Consider the following 17,129-nt stretch of genomic DNA (forward strand, 5'->3'; position numbering starts at 1 on the left):
CCCATCACTACTTCTTAAACTGGACACACAGAATTACTTTCGGGTCTTCCTACGTTTTGGACGTGGTTCTACCCCGTCCCCCTCGATGGCATTGTGGGTACGGCTGCTGTGTCACCTGTGCATCTATGGGTGGCAGAGAGGAGAGAGGCTATGTCCACCTCAGCGTTCTGACCTGTGAACATCTAGATGATTAGTAGCCTAACACTCCCAACAACCATCAGGCCGGCACCGGGGGGCCCAGACAGGGAACTAGCCTGAGACGACCAGACCAGTGTGGCTGGGCTCCCACGATGGGGAGTGAGTTGGAGACTAGAAGAGCCCAACTTGGGACTATGGATCCCAAGTGGGAGTGAACCTGATATTTTGACCCTTGCATGGGTCCCTGCCGAGGAGCCAGCCTCAGACAACTACTGGACAGGGAACTCATACCCAAGGTGACCCTTGCCTGGCACCACAATGCACAAACAGGGGACAGCATTCCTGAGATGACCCCAGACACTCAGAGACCCTGGGCTCTCCTAAGAAGAGCAAGTAAGTGATGGAGAAAGGGAAGGGAAAGAGGAAACAGAAGGACGTGGGCACGATGAAGAGAGGCAGAACTGGAGACTCAAGAGTAGAGAGGAACAGATTGATGGGAGTAGCCAGTGATGCCACCTGGGACCATGGTAAGGTCCTGGCCTGTGCTGCCATGGGGGAGGGCACATCTGGGTCTACAGGGGTCTGTTACCACCAAAGGCTAGGCAGACCTCCCTAGCAGGGGAATGCTGCCTAAGGGACATGTTGATGTCTGAGGAATGAATGTGTAGAGCTGGCCCTGCCCCTTATCTGGGCATTGTGGGAGAGCTGGTTTTGGGAGCAGGAGAGCTGGCCCTGCCCCTAGTCAGCTGCATTACTTGGGAGAATGGGTACACACATTGTGGGAGTTGCAGTTGAGCTGATCCCAAGGATGTAAGTATGGGAGAACCCCATCACTCATCTCCCAGGTGGAAATGTGAACAAGGAAGAGATACCCTCCTTCCCTGCTACCCTACACCACCTGCAGCAGATGGGAGAGCTGGCTCTGGGGTCATAAGAGCAGGAGAGCAGACCCTGCCCCTCCTCAGCTGCAGCACTCAGGAGAGCAGCCCTGTGCCTTACCCGGGGACACAGTAGAGCTGACCCTGGTGGTGGAGGCACAGGCAAGCTAGGTTGGCCCGAGAATGTGAGGGTGCGAGAGCTGGCCTCACCACTTGTCTGCGTTCAGTGACGTGGGTGACAGAAATGTGCCTCCCCCTTACCCTTTCCCCCTGCCACTTCTGGCAGGAAAGCTGGCCCCAAGTCATCAGAGCAAGAGAGCTGGCCCTACCCCTAATCTACTGCAGCATTTAGGAGAGCAGGCTCCACATAGTAGAGCTGGACCTGGATGTGTGGCTTGCAGGCGAGGCTGCCGGAGGGGTGGGAATGGGAGAGCTGGTGGGCTGACCAGCTCACATACCCCTCAGGCCCAGATCTAGGGCTTTGAGTTGCCCACCACAACATCTACCCCACTCATGACATGCTGGAGGATATGAAGGGGTTGGTCTTACAAATTCAAAATCAGAGGATCTCATGACACAGGGCAGAAATGGGACATCTGAGAGGAGTCCCAGTGAGGACTCAGTGTTGATAGTGGAGCAGCCAGAGGCCTCGAACCAGACCAAGTCATTGCAATGACCATTTCCAAGCAAGGAAGGGGAACAAAGGGTATACTGTAGGACACACTGGGACACACTGGGACACACTACAGCTTCTACAACAAGACTCTTTTTGTTCCTCTGTTGGGGAAGAGTTTGCAGAGATGGAGGGGAGGGACAAGGAGAGAGGGAGATGAGTGGGATTGGGGCACATGATATGAAATTCACAGGGAACCAATAGAAAGAAAAACAAAACAAATCTATCTTGTTGTGATAAATCTGACCTACTAACAGTAGCAGGTGCTCTTGTACTGTAGTGGTCACGTGAAGACACACTTGCTCTGCTCTCTGGCCCTCTCCCTTCTCAGCTCTTGGCATTTCCATGTGTACTTTAATCTGTTGTTTCCAGTCGTCTCCTGCCCCCATCCATGTCCCAGTGTCAATTCCCGGGACATAACTGGAGTTTTGTCCAAAGCTTCCAATTGTGTCTGTGATTCTGCCACAATTTAATTTGTACTTAAATGCTGGAAACAGAGCTAAATTTTTTTAATTCATGAAATTCGGCAGGTATAAAAGCTCAGACCTATAATTCCAGCACCTGAAATGTTGAGACAGGAAGGAGGATTGTTGTGAGTTTAAGGCTATTTTAGGCCACATATTGACTTCCCATAGAGCTTGGGCTATAGAGTAAGACTGTCTCAAAAAAGGTACCTAACCCCACAACACAAAAATATACACACATATATACATACACGCACACACATGCATACATACATAAATATACACACATATATACACATACACCTACATATACACACATACACATACATATACACACATAACACATACATACACTAAATTTAACAATTTTCAATGTACTTCCAAGTAATTTATCTATTTGCAATATATTTTAAATTCATTCCTTAAGAATCATGCATGCACATACACATGCGCGCACACATACACACGATACATTTGATCATATATTTATCCCCCATTGTCTTCCTCTGACTCTTCTGAGATCATCCTCTTTTCTTTTCCTCCTCCTGATTGGTGAACATCCCCATAAACATCAGTAGACGGCCGTGCAATAGCATAGGCCTAAAGCTGGCTTCCTTACTCTGTGTTACAGCTCACCCTCACTGCACTAGGGGACTCCTAAGTCAGATGGTATCCATACGAAGTCTATTTTGGACCCCTCTTAGGAGGGATTTTTAAATGAGTAAAGCCACTCTAGAACAGGCAAGCCACAGAGAAGCAGGCATTTAGCAAATACATGCTCCGTCTTTTCAACCCTACGGATGCTTGGCTCACGTAATAAGAATTCCCAGGGAATCTGAGGGAAGTAAAAATGACAACACACTGGTCTTGCAGAGAGATAAAGACCTACTCCTAAGGCATCTAACGCCAGGCATAGCTAGTGTCACTGGGTCCTTTTAACTAGGCAAGTTAACAGATGCAGGGGGGGAGAGGGGGATAACGCAGAGCGCCTCTTCACAGTTTTCAGTATTACTGTACAAGGAGGGGTGGTGCGTGTGCGTGTGCGCGTGTGCGTGTGTGTGTGCATGAGAGAGGTGGGGAAGCGGGGGGGGGGCATACTTTCTTTAAATATTAACAAAAGTCACAGTGTTGACACAGAAAGGTGTCTACAGTCCCAGGTCAGGCGACAAGACCAAAGTATGTCCTGTTAGTGCCCATGAACTTCCATTTCTATCTGGGTGCTTTCAAAAGGCAGCTGCCAATCGTAAGCATTTGTAGTTCACAGGTAGGCAGCATGGGTGCCAGAAGCAACCAGTCTGGACTTGAATCCTCCTTCCTCCACCAGTTGGCTGCTTGAACTTGGGCAAATTACATCAACTGTGCACTTACCTCAGCTTTCCGCCTCTGTCCATACAGCGGACATTGATAAAAGCTACGTCTCCATGATGTCTTTGGGAATTGAGTAAGAACAGGAAATAGAGGTTAAAATACACAGGACAGAGGCTATCTGAGCACCGAATGGACAGTGACGATGGGTGACGTCCTTCCGAGTGTAATTAGAAAGCTGTCACACTTGGATCAAATACAGCTTTGGGTATTTGTGCTGGCAACACAGACAGGGTGGGTTTAGCACAAACCTTCAAGTGATGCTCTACAAGGTCCTGGGGTGGCGATGTCTGGATCCCCCATCCAGGTTTCTGTACCTACAAATTAGGGAACCTCTGTGCTGTGGCTTCTTGGGAGTTCTATTAGTGAGGATACATGTAACATTTTATATTGTAGCTCTCTCCAGTTTGTGAAGGCAAAGCTGGTAAGCCTCAGAATTTCAGGAAAACCTGGGAGACAATGAAGTGTGGGGGGCCCGGCAGGCACAGAAGCGCATGAACGTCCAAGAGTGTCATCATTTTAAATGTACCAGAACCAAAGCTGCAGACAAGGAGACTTCGAGGGCCTCACACAAGTCTGGTTTCTGCTGCTGTGGAAGCAGTTCAAGAGAACTAAAAATGATAGTTGGCATTTTAAGAACCTGGTTATAGAGTTCCAGTTTAAAGGGCACACACACACAGCCCTCTCTGCAAACACGTTTGCCAGTTGCCATGACAGCGTAAAGCAGCACTTAGCAAGCTCTTTGTTATCCTGCTGAGGACGATGTACAAAAACATACTCATGATAGACTCTTCACTAATTAAGTGGGAAAGGTTAAAATACATTTCTGCATCCACATGGCTCGCCTGAGCCGGGATGAGCAAATGTTGAGATATGAATAAGAAAGAACCAAGTAAGTAATAAGTTTGACAAATGACATCCAAAACTGAAAAAAGGGAGGAAAACGTTTACTCCTCTCCTCGTTATCGTCCCCTAATGAGCCACACCTTACTATGTATATGGAAGGGTCGGTTTGCACCACACGATTAGCTCCGCGTCGCTCACTAACATCCTAACACACTTCTGCTCTTCGTCTCCTTGATCTCAACCCATACACCCATGCGTTAATGAGTTGATGTGCTTCCCGTGCCTCCAGAAAAGAGTAAGGGAAGGACAGATGCTGGCAGGAAGGAGGAAGGGAGGAAGGGACCTGCAGGGGTCTGACAGTGCTGCCTCAGGTTCTTCTATTATCACTAACCACCACGCCCCATGCAGAAACCAAGCACCCAGCACCTACCAGTTAAACATGCATTGACCGAGTGTCAACAGTGCCAGGCCCTGCCCAGACACCTCCCATAGACCCCACTGAACCCCCATTTTGACTCCCTCTGCAGAAGGAATGGAATACACTATGTGTTGTCTGGAACCCCTCCTTGTTACCTCCATGTTTTGTGCTGGCATACAGACACGATGAGGCATATAAAGACCATGACCGTGACGGTGACTTACTAAGAACTTGCTCCAGACACTGAGAAGTATACTGGCTTCCCTGTCTGCAACAGGTGCACACTCGGAGTATAACAGCCACATGAAGCGTGACTTGTTTGCTCAAGGTAACAACCCGGAAAGTGGTGTAATTTGAACATAGTTCTGTTTAGCTAAGAACTTGCTCCTAATTAACCTCCAAGTCATTAGCATTCATAGGATCACGGAGCGAGACGAAATTAATCCGCCCATGCTCTGGAGTGGTGGTTCTCGACCTGTGGGGAGGGGGGGTCAGATGACCCTTTCACAGGGGTTGCATATCAGATATTTGCAATATAACTCATAACAGAAGCAAAATTATAGTCATGAAGCAGTAACAAGATAATTGTGTGATTGGGGTTCTGACCACGACATGAGGAACCGTGTTACGGGGTCACAGCATTAGGAAGGTTGAGAACCACTCCTCTGGAGGGTCTTGTGATACACCCACAGTCTCTCTGGCAGTGGAGTTGCTTCAGTGTCCCCTCTCTACCCAAGTCAGGGCAGAGTCCATGGAGGAAAGACAAGGGGTGCAGTTTAAGGTTCAACCTCTTCTCCACCCTGACCTTTTGCTCCCCCAAGACAGCTTTTAGTAAAGAAAGTGGCAGGAAGAATGCTCCCGTGTGTCAGATTATGCTGAGTTGGTGACAACACTGGATATTTTCCCTAACAAGTCACCAGACACTCCACGAGTTGCATGGATACAGAGGTTTTTTTTTTTTTTTTTTTTTTTTTTTTTAACAGATTCGATATAAGCCAGCAAGACAGTTCTGTGGGTAAAGGGGCACCAAGCCTGCTGACCTGAGTTCAATCTCGGAACCCACACGGTGGAAAGAGAGTTGACTCCTTCAAATTGTCCTCTGACCCCCACGTGTGTGTTGTGGTGCACACACACACACACACACACACACACACACACACACACACACAAATGAAATCAAAGTTTTTCGAAGTCGTCTGAGTACTTACAGTTTGATAACTCCGTCTGAGCACCGGGCACACATCTGCGGGCTGCTCCAGTCCTGTCTATGCTGACTCTGCCCCAGTTGAACAAACCTATAGAATACGAAGGACCAGTATAAGCTAAAGGTGGAAGCACGATGATGAGCCCAGAGACTCAGAGCGATCGTGCACTTGCACACACATGGTGGTGACACACGTGAAATCGCTTCTGCATTTCCATGATGTGAAACCACACAACATGAAATACAGGAAGCATGGGGTCGGGTGCTCGCAAAGTTACAAAGTAACTCAGAGAGGGCTTAGGCCAGAGGCCGGCCCTGAGGGGGGAAACTGCTGAGTCCACAGCACGGACTCAGCTTCCTCAGTACCGAACGACCCTCCCCATTCTCATTCCCCTGCCTCACTCCCAAGCGCACTCCGCTACCCTAGGAAAACTGCCCCGTCAATCAAACAGGAAGGCAGCTGATGAGCCTGCCATCTCGCCCCTCCCCAGGGACGTGTGTGGCATTAACCCGAGCTTTAACTCAGGCCAAAGAGGACAGCCACACTCATGCCTGCAGGGCGGCCAATACCACTTGAATAACTTTCCCCCTCAGAGTCGAAGTCCATCTTCCTGGTCCCATGGGAGGTAACAGGACAGGATCGAGGAGCTTCCTTCTTGTTTTTCTCCCACTTAAAACATTTTCCTTTGATGACTACGTCTTACCATTTATTTCTCATACGCTTTTCTGAGGTCAAGTGCACCCACTGTGAGATTCTTACGGTGCTGCCGTGAACTCTCTAGGGCTTGCTTTAATCTAAGGCAAGTGACCAACTGTGTCCAGTTAGGGATGGAGAATGTTATGTGACATTAGGTACACACATTTAGAATTCCTCAGATGCGGAATCACTATCACAATAGAAAACATTGTGTAGGCGCAAGTCCTCCGAAGAGACTGTGTGCCCGCAGGTACCTGTGTTTTCCAATAAACCCTCTTGCTGATTGCATCCGAGTGGACTCGGCTCGGTCATTGGGCGCTTGGGACTCCTCCTGAGGGAAAGGTCCTCTCCGGGGGTCTTTCATTATGGGGGCTCGTCCGGGATTTAGAGACCCTCCGCCCAGAGATCACCGACCACCCACCGGGAGGTAAGCCGGCCGGTGTTTGTCTTGTCTGTTGTGTCTTGTCCTGTGAACGATCGATCAATAGGCTCAGATCTGGGGACTATCTGGGCGGGCCAGAGAAGGAGCTGACGAGCTCGGACTTCTCCCCCGCAGCTCTGGAAGACGTTCCAAGGGTGGTTGGAGGAGAGGGAGATCCGGATCCGTGGCACCTCCGTCCGTTTTCGGAGGGATCCGCACCCTTGATGACTCCGTCTGAATTTTATTGGAGTAGAGGATCCAAGACCCTCGCTGACTCCGTCTGAATTTTTGGTTTCAGTTTGGTACCGAAGCCGCGAGTCGCGTCTGTTTGTTACTTGTTTGACTGTTGGAATTGTTTGTCTTCTTTGTGACCTGACTGTGGTTTTCTGGACGTGTTGGTGTCTGTTAGTGTCTTTTTGACTTTTGTTTCGTGTTTGAATTTGGACTGACGACTGTGTTTAAAATCTTGGACTGACGACTGTGTTTGAAATCATGAAACTGTTTGCTTTGTTCGTCAAAGAGTTTTACTTGGTCCTGTTGGTGCTTAAGTTAAAAGTTGAAAATAATTTGCTTGAGAGAAATTGTTTTCTGCCAGGAGTTTAATCTTTCTCTCTTGAGCCTCCTCCCCAAGGAGAGATGTCCCAGGTTGGGGGTCAGAGAACCCCCTAAAATAGTTTCAAAAAGAATCTACAACTGTGAAGAACTCTGTTTTGCCAGTCAGGATTAATGTTTTCTTTTCCATGGGCCTATAGCCCACTGAGACAGTTTGGTAAAGGGCTGTTACTAAAGTCCTGAAAGCCCCAGGTGAACTGGTTACAATTCTTTTGTCAGCTGCTTAGTATCTAGCACCCAGGTTCTAACCATCTCTCCATCCTTTTGTTATTAGTTGTTACTAGAAGCCTAGTGTCATTTGGAGGCTGGTTCTCTTGAGAGGCAAAGCCACCAAGCTGACACTGAAGGGAGGTAGGTACTCCTTAAGGGAAAATCTAAGTCCAGAGAGACAGCCGGTAACAGCTAGGCTGCCTCTCTGCTCGCCTTTCTGTTTCATAGACAAAGCTTGTGCTTATATTTACAGTGGCCTTTTTGTCCAAAAAAAGGCCTCCTGGTTTAGCTGTGTGACTAAATGCTATTTGTCCTCTTCAGTGGACCTCTCTCCTCTAGATTCCCTTCTTGTTTTCTCACCATCCCACGTGAGATGCTTGTTAGTAACTGTTACAGATCTTCTTTACCACCGAGGAAAGACAGAATCCTGCTAGAGGCCAGAAAGAATGTTCCAGACATGAATGGAAGGCTCCTGACTGTTGACTTCAATACCCCTGAAGGTAGGGAGTGCTCCAGGTCTGCCCCCAGGTTCCAAGGGTGGGTCTCCTAGGGGCTGGAAAATGCCCCACCAATCTGGCTAAGATAAGGAAAGGGTATGAAGAGAAAGTTACAGAAATTTGAAGGGTTAAGCTAAGTTGCTGAGAGTTAGTATAAGTTACAGAGAAAGTAAGGTTAAAAAAGAAAGAGAAAAAAAGGTAAAAAGAGCAGAAAGCTAGGGAAGAAAAGAGACAAAAAGAAGAGGAAGTTAGAGAGATAAAAGACGAGAGAGGAACATATACTGGCCACAGTAGTTAGGGAACCTAGGAAGATAGTACCTGGCCACAGAAGAGAATTCCTGGCTAAAGATCAGTGTGCCTAATGCAAAGAAAAAGGACACTGGGTCAGGGACTGCCCAAGAAAGAACAAGAGGGACCACTGGAGAGCTTCTTGATCCTAGAGTGCTGGCTATGTGCAGAGATAGGAGGGAAGCCTGCCCAGTTGTTTTATGGATACAGGGACCCAATGCTCTGTGCTCCTATGCTCCAGTGGGCCAGTATCCAAAGACCTTGGGTACAGGGGCCTACTGGCAACAAACAATACTTATGGACTGCCCGTGGACCTTGGCGTGGGCCGGGTAACCCACTAGCTCATGGTCATCCCTGATTGCCCCTATCCCTTGCTCATGAGAAAATTGCTCTCCAAAATGGCTTGCATGGGCTAAAATGGCTGGGTGAGGCCATGTGTATGCATATCTACAGACTGTGAATGTGGAGCTTAAGACCTGTCTCAGTGCACCAGTACCTGATGCTGGGAGATGTGTGGCTCAGTGCTTTTCTGCCTGGAACATGTCACTCCTGCCAGCCAGGCACTAACAATTATCACCCAATCCAGGACTTAAACTGTGATAGAGTGGCTGATGTTTTGCCTTTGAATAGAACGTCCCAAAAGATGGGACCACTGGTCAGCTGCGATGGACTAGATTCTCCACTGGCTGGGGACAATCTGGTCACCTTGCTGCCCAATCCGGACCTGGAGCCACTGCAACATGAGTGTCAAGCACTGGCAGAAGCCCATGGGTGGAGGAAAGACCTCTGCGACTGGCTGATTGACCCCTGCTGAAAGCCGAGGCTACCTTGTCTACAGACGGGAACAGTTCTCTTCATGAATGAAGGTCAGAGACAAGTGGGTGCTGCCATGGTGGACAACACAATGTCATCTGGGATGGCTGAACCTCAACCCCCCCTCCCCCGTACATCAGTGCCGCAGATGCCTTTGCCATCTCTTGGAAGCCCTGGTGAAGCCAACAACTGTGAGTACTATTCATTGCCCAGGACATCAGGAAGGAAGAGATTCAGTGGCATGGGGCAGTAACAAAGCAGATAAAGTGGCTTGGGAAATGGCTATGCAGGAGCCTATCCTGGTTGCAGGCCTGCAAGAGACAGCCACTGGGAACTGGGATTGGACTAAGGGATGGCCTCACTTAGAAAATGCCCAAATTGCTTAAAAGATAAAGGACAATGGCACACTTGAGGGGAAAGCTATACTCCCCAGAGAACAAAGAAAAGACTCACTTTGCCAAATACAGAAATGGACTCATTTAGGAGATAAAAAGTTTGTCCAAGTAGTTAAGTGTATGTAATAGACTTTAAGATTTTAGCCAGAGAGGCAGTAGAAAGTATAAGGTATGTCAAAAAGTGAATGCTTAGCAAGCAAACAGGGCAAAGAGACCTAGAGAGTTTAGTGAAAAGTCGAAGTGAACTTCACTGAGATAAAACCAGAAAAATATAATCACAAGTATCTCCGAGTGCTTGTAGATACTTTTTCAGGAATAGATAGAAGCTTTCCTCACCAAACGAGAGACGGCCTCTGCAATCATCAAGAAGATACTGGAAGAAATCTTCCCCCGATTTGGAATGCCCAAGGTAATCTAGTCAGACAACGGCCCTACTTTCGTTGCCAAGGTAAGCCAGGGTGTGGCCAAGTATTTAGAGGTCGATTGGAAATTACATTGTATTTTCAGACCTCAAAGTTCAGGACAGGTAGAGTAAATAAATAGAACTCTAAAAGAGACCCTGACTAAATTGACCATGGAGACTGGCACAGACTGGGTGGCACTCCTTCCCTCTTGCTCTCTTCAGAGCAAGAAATACCCCTTCCAGATTCAGCCTTACCCACTTTGAGATCTTATATGGGGCCTCAGCCCCCCTGACTGTATTAGATGATGTTACTGAACCAACATGTCATAGTGCCATAGTAATAATGATTTGTGTGCCAGGCTAAAAGACCTACAGGTGATACAGAAAGAAATCTGCTCACAGCTGACAGCAGCCTATGCCCTGGAGACCCCTGAGTTCCAGGTCGGAGACTGCAGCTACACTGAGCCCAGACATTCGAGCCTCGCTGGAAAGGACCGTACCTGGTGCTGCTGACCACCCTGACAGCTGTCAATTCTCAGCCCTCACCAGCCGTGTACTAGCTGTTGGGGCTGAGAGCTGGGACCTAGAGGGAAATTCAGTCATGTTTGTCCTGGGTTCTATCAAGATAGGTGTGGGATAGGCTTGATTTCTATTACAAATGATGTAACATTGCATATGTTAGTACTCCTAACACTTCTTGGGACTGTGCCTCAGGGATCACAATCTGTATAAGTTTAGAAGTTCTAAAAGCTAGTCATGATCTTGGTGTGTAGGTTTAGATAGTGTCCAGATTGGAATCCTGATGCTAAAGACTTAGTAAGACACAAAAAAGGAGTTGAGAATTACTTAGGGCTAAGGCTATCTAGGTGCTGCAAGGGCAGCACAAGAACATCTGCTGTTGCAATGCAAGGCTTATAGAGAATTCAGAACTGCCATTCAGGAGTAATTAAAGACTCCATGAATAAAATTAGAGAAAGGTTAGACAAAATACAGAGAAGCGTATCAGGGATGGTTCGAGAGCTGGTTTAGTAGATCTCCTTGGATGACTACTCTGGTATTTTCCCTTATGGGACCCTTCTTAGTTTTGCTTCTGCTTCTGATTATAGGTCCATGTGTGTTAGAGAAACTAGTTAATAGGTTTGACTCCTACAAAAAGATAGAGACGCTCAACAAGGTAGGTTTGAGTCTTGGTTCACTCGGTCTCCCTGGATGACTACCCTACTCTCTGCTATATGGCTGGGCCATTACTAATAATTTTCTTGGTTTTAGTTTTTGGACCCTGCGTGACAAACAGGTTAATTGCTTTTGTTACAAATCGAGCGGGTGCTATGTGGTTGGTGGTTCTGAGACAACAGTACCAGTCAGTTAGGACAACTGGTGAGACCAAATATGAGACTTGATATCAAAATTCTAAGATTAGAATTACCTAGTAGAAGAAGAGGGGAATGAAAGGAAAATTATACAGATTTGAGGTTTAAAAATATGAAGTTAAAAGAATAAGTTTTAAATTCAGACTCAGGACTAAACACTGTGAAAAGCAAGCCCAGGCAGCCCCGCCCTGCCGCTAGAACTAACAGACCATAAAAGGAAAGGAATGCAGAACAGACCAGGAGTACCGGATCTGACTCACAGGCCACCTGGCAGGAAGAGATAAGCCCCCAGCCCCCGACATCCAGGATGCCCCAAACCTGCCAATGTGTGTAGCTATACCTTATTACCTCATCATGTGAAATAGCCAATCATATGTGAACATGTCTATGTGCCTCGTTTGAATCCACCAATCCCCGTAACTATGCATCTGCTTCTGTACGCCCGCTTCTGCTTCCCCAATCCCTATAAAAGCCCCATGCTGGAGCTGCTGGGCGCACAAGTCCTCCGAAGAGACTGTGTGCCCGCAGGTACCTGTGTTTTCCAATAAACCCTCTTGCTGATTGCAAAAAAAAAAAAAAAAGAAAAGAAAACATTGTGTATGTGGGTGGGGGGAGAGAAGACTCGAGGTCAAGAGAACCCAGGGTGCATTCCCATGCCCTCTTCTGGCTTCCCTGCTGTCCTGTTCCTGGAAGGAAGGAAAAAGGGAGACACACACATACATACACACACACATGCAGGGGGAAACATGCACATAAAAGTCATTTAATTAAAGCAAAAACATGGTGGCCTCGGTATGAGGAGAAAGATTTCAGGTCTGGTCAAGAGAGCAAACCAAAGCCATTGGAAAGGTGGAGAATGAAGGTAGAGAGCAGGAGTCAGAGGTCAGAGGTCAGAGGTCAGAACAAACCATGAACCTGGGGAATCCCAATGGTTGCAGCTCAGTGCAAGAAAAATAAGTGGGAGAGAGCCAGGACAGGCTGCAGGGCAGGGCCAGTGGTGAGCTCACTCCTCAGACTCTGTAGTCCAGAGTCAGCTGCGCCCTCTCCTTCTCACCTCAGGGTTCTGTGACCCTGAGTGAGCTGTGGTGTAGAAGCCGAACTCCTGTGAGCACCAGTTTACTGGGTGCACTCACCTGGGGGTGGGAAGGCTACCTATTAGTTTAGGGTAGAATTGCATGTGCTCTTTTCTAGCTCTCTTGATCCAAGGAGGCACCAGGATAGCTCTAGTGCCCAGCTGGGACAGGAGTGGGGAGAGGCAGTCCCTGAACATGAGTGGGTCACCCCTGGCCTAGCTACACCACACCAACTTCTGCAGTGTGGATGGAATGTCTCCCATCAAAGGTTCATACATGAACTTCTGCAGTGTGGATGGAGTACCTCCCATCAAAGGTTCATGCATAAAAGTTTGTTCCCAGGGCAGGACCGCTGGGAGGTAAGTGGCGGGAACCTTAGGACATGCGGCCTAATCAGAGGTTTTATGTCACCGTGAGCATGATCTCAGATGGACCTGGGGACCCTGCTTTTCTCTGACATGTTTGTGTCCCAGCCATGAGATAAACAATTTTGCCTCAGTGTGTACTTCCCGCCCCAATGTTCTGCCTTGCCACTGCCCCAAAAGCAACAGGGTTGACTGCACATATACTGTAACCTCCAAATCTGTGAGTCACAGACACCTTTCTTCCTTCTAAGCTGATTACCTCAGGTCTCGTTGTTTTAGCAGCAGACAGCTGTCAAGCAGACAGGAAGGGGCTACTCACACGGAGGGAAGGAATGGCCGGTGGCCTTACCCTTTGCCCGTTCTCTGTTAGTACCAACAGCTCGAGGAGCATGGGAAGGAAACTGTGTGTGTGCGAATCACAAGATTCCCAAGAAGCAAAGGATACGTACCCCGGAGTAGTCACTGACCGGCCCTGTACCCCTAGACTTTAAAGAGACCGGTGATCTCTTTGTAAACCAACTACAGAGGTGTTTAGAGAACAAACAAGACACCGCAGAGCCCTATGTGATGGGGTGTCATGAGAACAAGGCTGATTCCAGGGTGGACGGCCCCTGCAGCCTCCCTTCCGTGCAGACTGCGCCAACATTCTTAGGCTGGGTGTTTCCCAGGGATGCAGGGCTGATGAACCCTGCATCTCACTCCCACAAGGAGACAAAAGAAGTAGGCCTTACAGCCTGAGCCAGTAAGACAGCAGTGGAAGTCATGTCTGAGGCAGACGACGACAACAACAACAACAATGACGACGACAACACAACACTTTTCTTTTTCTTCCAATTGAGCTGCCATTTTGGTCCTTGCCACTCAGACTCACACTCCGAGAGCGGCAACGGTTCTCAGCTCTCCAGCCCAGCAGCTGTCCCTCCAGACCACGTGCTCCAGGAGCACGGCGTCACAGTTTAGTTACGGAGTTGGAAAGAGTGGGCAAGTTAGGAACTGCGCTCGTGTGTCCAGGAGTGGGCAGGTGTGGCTCCATTCTAAATGTCTGACTTGGCTCTTGGTCAGACAGTGTCGCGGGTTTATGACGTGCCGAGTTATGGAGGCTGACTTCGTAGTCAAGAGATGCCACCTAATTTATGTTCATGTATCATAGGATAGACCTTAGTAGTTTGAGGTGAAAACTAGCATCCTTCGGTCAGTGCACAGTAAACGGAACGGCCCTCCTTAAAGCGAAGCTGAGCGTTTGCTCTTACACAGTTTATGTCCTGTGTCGTGTGTCACAGTCAAATGTAAATGAACTGAGGGGGTATGTCCCCATGGATACAGTGTTGGAAGGTTGTCCTGGGCTCAGGAGATGCTTGTGGTGGTCCTGCCAAGTTCTTTATGTTCTAGGGAAAAGGACCCTTAAGCTCTCAGAACCCTGACTCTTCTAGCCGCATACACAGCTCACTTGGCACCATTTCAGGAAATGCCCTTCGAGGGCTTCGCTCCTTCAGTGAAGTCTGGCTCATCCACACATCCTGAACTGCTGCCCTCCCTCTGCCACTTCCCTCCTTAGCCCCCTCAGATGTAACGTGAATGCAAGGTCTTTAGCCTTGGACGTTCAGGATTCAGTTTCTGAGACGGTATATGATCTTGAGAGCCGGGGAAGTAGCAGTGGGGTTGTATCTGGCTTCAGCCGGACAGGGGCAGCACTCACATGTAAATGCCCTGTGATCCCTCCCACTGAGGCAGCGTCTGAAGCACTAGATCCTCTCCCCAGGACAAACCAGAGCTTCAGACTTGGACATCTAAAGGCCGCTGTGCTCCATGCAGCTGCCTTCTATATTACTGCTTTGACTTCCTTGTTGGTCAGTTTCCTGCCATGGCGTTACGTCAACTCTAGTTGACACAAGCTGGACTCATCTGAGAAAAAGGAATGTCAATGAAGGGACTGCCTCCGTCAGTCTGGCCTCCATCAGTCTGGTCGGAGGGCACGTCTGTGAGGCACTGTCTTGAGTGCTGATGGGAGTGACTGGTGCCATTCTGGGCAGGCAAGCCTGGGCTACGTAAGAACGGGAGCTGAGCAAGCCCCTAAGGAGCACTCCTCCATGGGTCCTGCTTGAGCTCCAACCCTGACTGCTCTCAAGGATGGACTGTGTGACCCACAACCAGTTAAACCATCTCCTCCTCGACTCGGCTTTGCTCAGTGTTATCCCGGTGACATTAAAGTCACCGCGTATGCGGCAAAATCCCACAATTCACTGCTCTCTTTCCTTCCTTCCTTCAGTCTCTTACCTGGCATAAATGGAGTGATCCTCCTCGGACAGGCTACGTGAGAGGCTAACTCCGTACACTTCCTTCATGGGTTGGGCCACACTCTGGAGTTTTAAGAACAAGAACTGGTTAGAATCATCGGGTAGTCTCCATGTTAGTATCCCCAGAGATGAAGACAATGAGTCTGAGAATTTTTCCACAAGAGCAAGAATACATTTTTTCATATTACTCATTAAAATTCAGCTAATGTCGTTCAAAAATCTGTTTACTGGGATCAGTGGTGCGTGCGTATAATCCTGGGACTTGAAGGGCTGAGGCAGGAGGATTGCAGTGAATTTGAGGGTCATCTGGATTACACAGGGAGTTCTAGTATAGCATGGTGTTGCATAAGACCCTGCCTCCAAACAAAAAAATGACAACCACACCCCAAAAAACAAACACGAACCCCAAGAAAGCTATGATTCTTGTTTCTTACTGAAATGGCTTAGTTTAAGGGTTTTTTAATGTGCTAGATAAACATAGCTGCTGTATATAACGCAGGAGGTGATAGTTTATTTCTTATTTCTTTCTGTCAAAGGCCAGACAGGAACTAGTCTAATCCTGTTGGGTTACACAGCCTCTGCTGCTACTACTCAATGTTGGCGTAGAATGTGAGGCACCAGACGCGACGTGAGCAGGCAGAGCTGGTTTCCGGAGAAACTTCATTTTCGCAAACATCGGGTGGGCAGGATTTGGCCAATGCCACTCCACTAACGCCTCAATAGCAGGACAAGTTCTTACCGCTTTGTGACTTTTAGCTATTTCGGGAAAGCAACTGTTTGTGCTCACGTGTTTTCCTTACTGTACTGGTAACCTGATTTGGACAGGACTCATTCCCGGCAGGACCATCCAAGGGAGCCCAGCGTGCAGGTGACCGCGTGGGGATAACAGACATCAAGTGGACGGGATGCTCCGGGAAGGACAGGACTCTCTTAAAGCTTCTGAAGTGGTAAGAAATCTACCACTACAAAGAGGAAGGCCGAAGCATCCCAAGGTCTGAGCAGAATGCAGCCGTCCTAGGCCGCGCCTGGGGCACTGCACTAAAGCGGTGTGAGTTGGGTAACATGACATTTTCCTGCTCTGGGCCTTCTAAGCAGAAGCAGGATTTTAAAGGCTAGATCGCACAGGCTCCCCTGCCCCCGCACCTCAGTCACTTTGGCGCTGTCTCCGGTGTCAGTCATCTTCACAGGAGTGGATCGCTGCGAGATGGAACCTTCGTCTTCCCGGTCAGTACCAGAGTCGTCCTCGGAGCTGCTGGACACGGCCTCCTCGCTGGGGGGTGGCGGGGCGCTGGCTGCCGTTTTCCGTTGCAGGACGGCCTCCTCTCTGTTGCTTTTGTTCCTGTGAGGAGATGGAGATGACCGTGAAGGACCGTCAAGCCGAACCTTTAACCATCACTGTGGATGGCTGTGTCCCGAGCCAAGTCCAAGGGAAGCATGGGGATATGTGAAAAGCGGGCGTCTAGACTCAAGTCGCACTATGTGGAAAGTCCGGAGTCTTTCAACATAACAAAATTGCCATAATTAAACAATTGGCCAAATGTACTCGGGGAGGGCAGGGGCCTTCTCACCGTGGGCCCCATAGCCTCTTCTGGTAACTGAAACTGGGGTGGTCTGCATGTCTAATTCAGAAGGAGGATTACACCTGAGATCTTACAGCTTAGGTGTGGGAGCTGGGGCTGGAACTCAGAGGCTTCTGCTTACAGAG

General features: G+C 48.7%; 1 protein-coding gene and 1 non-coding gene across 5 annotated transcripts in view; one reads left to right on the top strand and one right to left on the bottom strand.

Moving 5' to 3' along the window:
- Positions 1-17,129, bottom strand: part of Fig4 (FIG4 phosphoinositide 5-phosphatase) — a 123,462-nt gene that overhangs the window by 24,647 nt on the left and 81,686 nt on the right. For all 4 annotated transcript variants that reach the window (XM_006256541.5, NM_001047096.1, XM_006256540.4 and 1 more), the window contains 3 exons: positions 16,568-16,763; positions 15,405-15,487; positions 5,991-6,077 (listed from right to left, as the gene is read on the bottom strand). In XM_006256541.5, the coding sequence (XP_006256603.1) occupies positions 5,991-6,077; positions 15,405-15,487; positions 16,568-16,763 (366 nt within the window). The remainder of the gene's footprint in view (positions 1-5,990; positions 6,078-15,404; positions 15,488-16,567; positions 16,764-17,129) is intronic.
- LOC120099022 (small nucleolar RNA SNORA17) lies at positions 73-206 on the top strand. Its single transcript, XR_005497853.1, has one exon. It is a non-coding gene; the product is annotated as a small nucleolar RNA SNORA17 (small nucleolar RNA).

The sequence above is a fragment of the Rattus norvegicus genome, chromosome 20 (assembly GCF_036323735.1).
Source record: "Rattus norvegicus strain BN/NHsdMcwi chromosome 20, GRCr8, whole genome shotgun sequence".
NCBI lineage: Eukaryota > Metazoa > Chordata > Mammalia > Rodentia > Muridae > Rattus > Rattus norvegicus.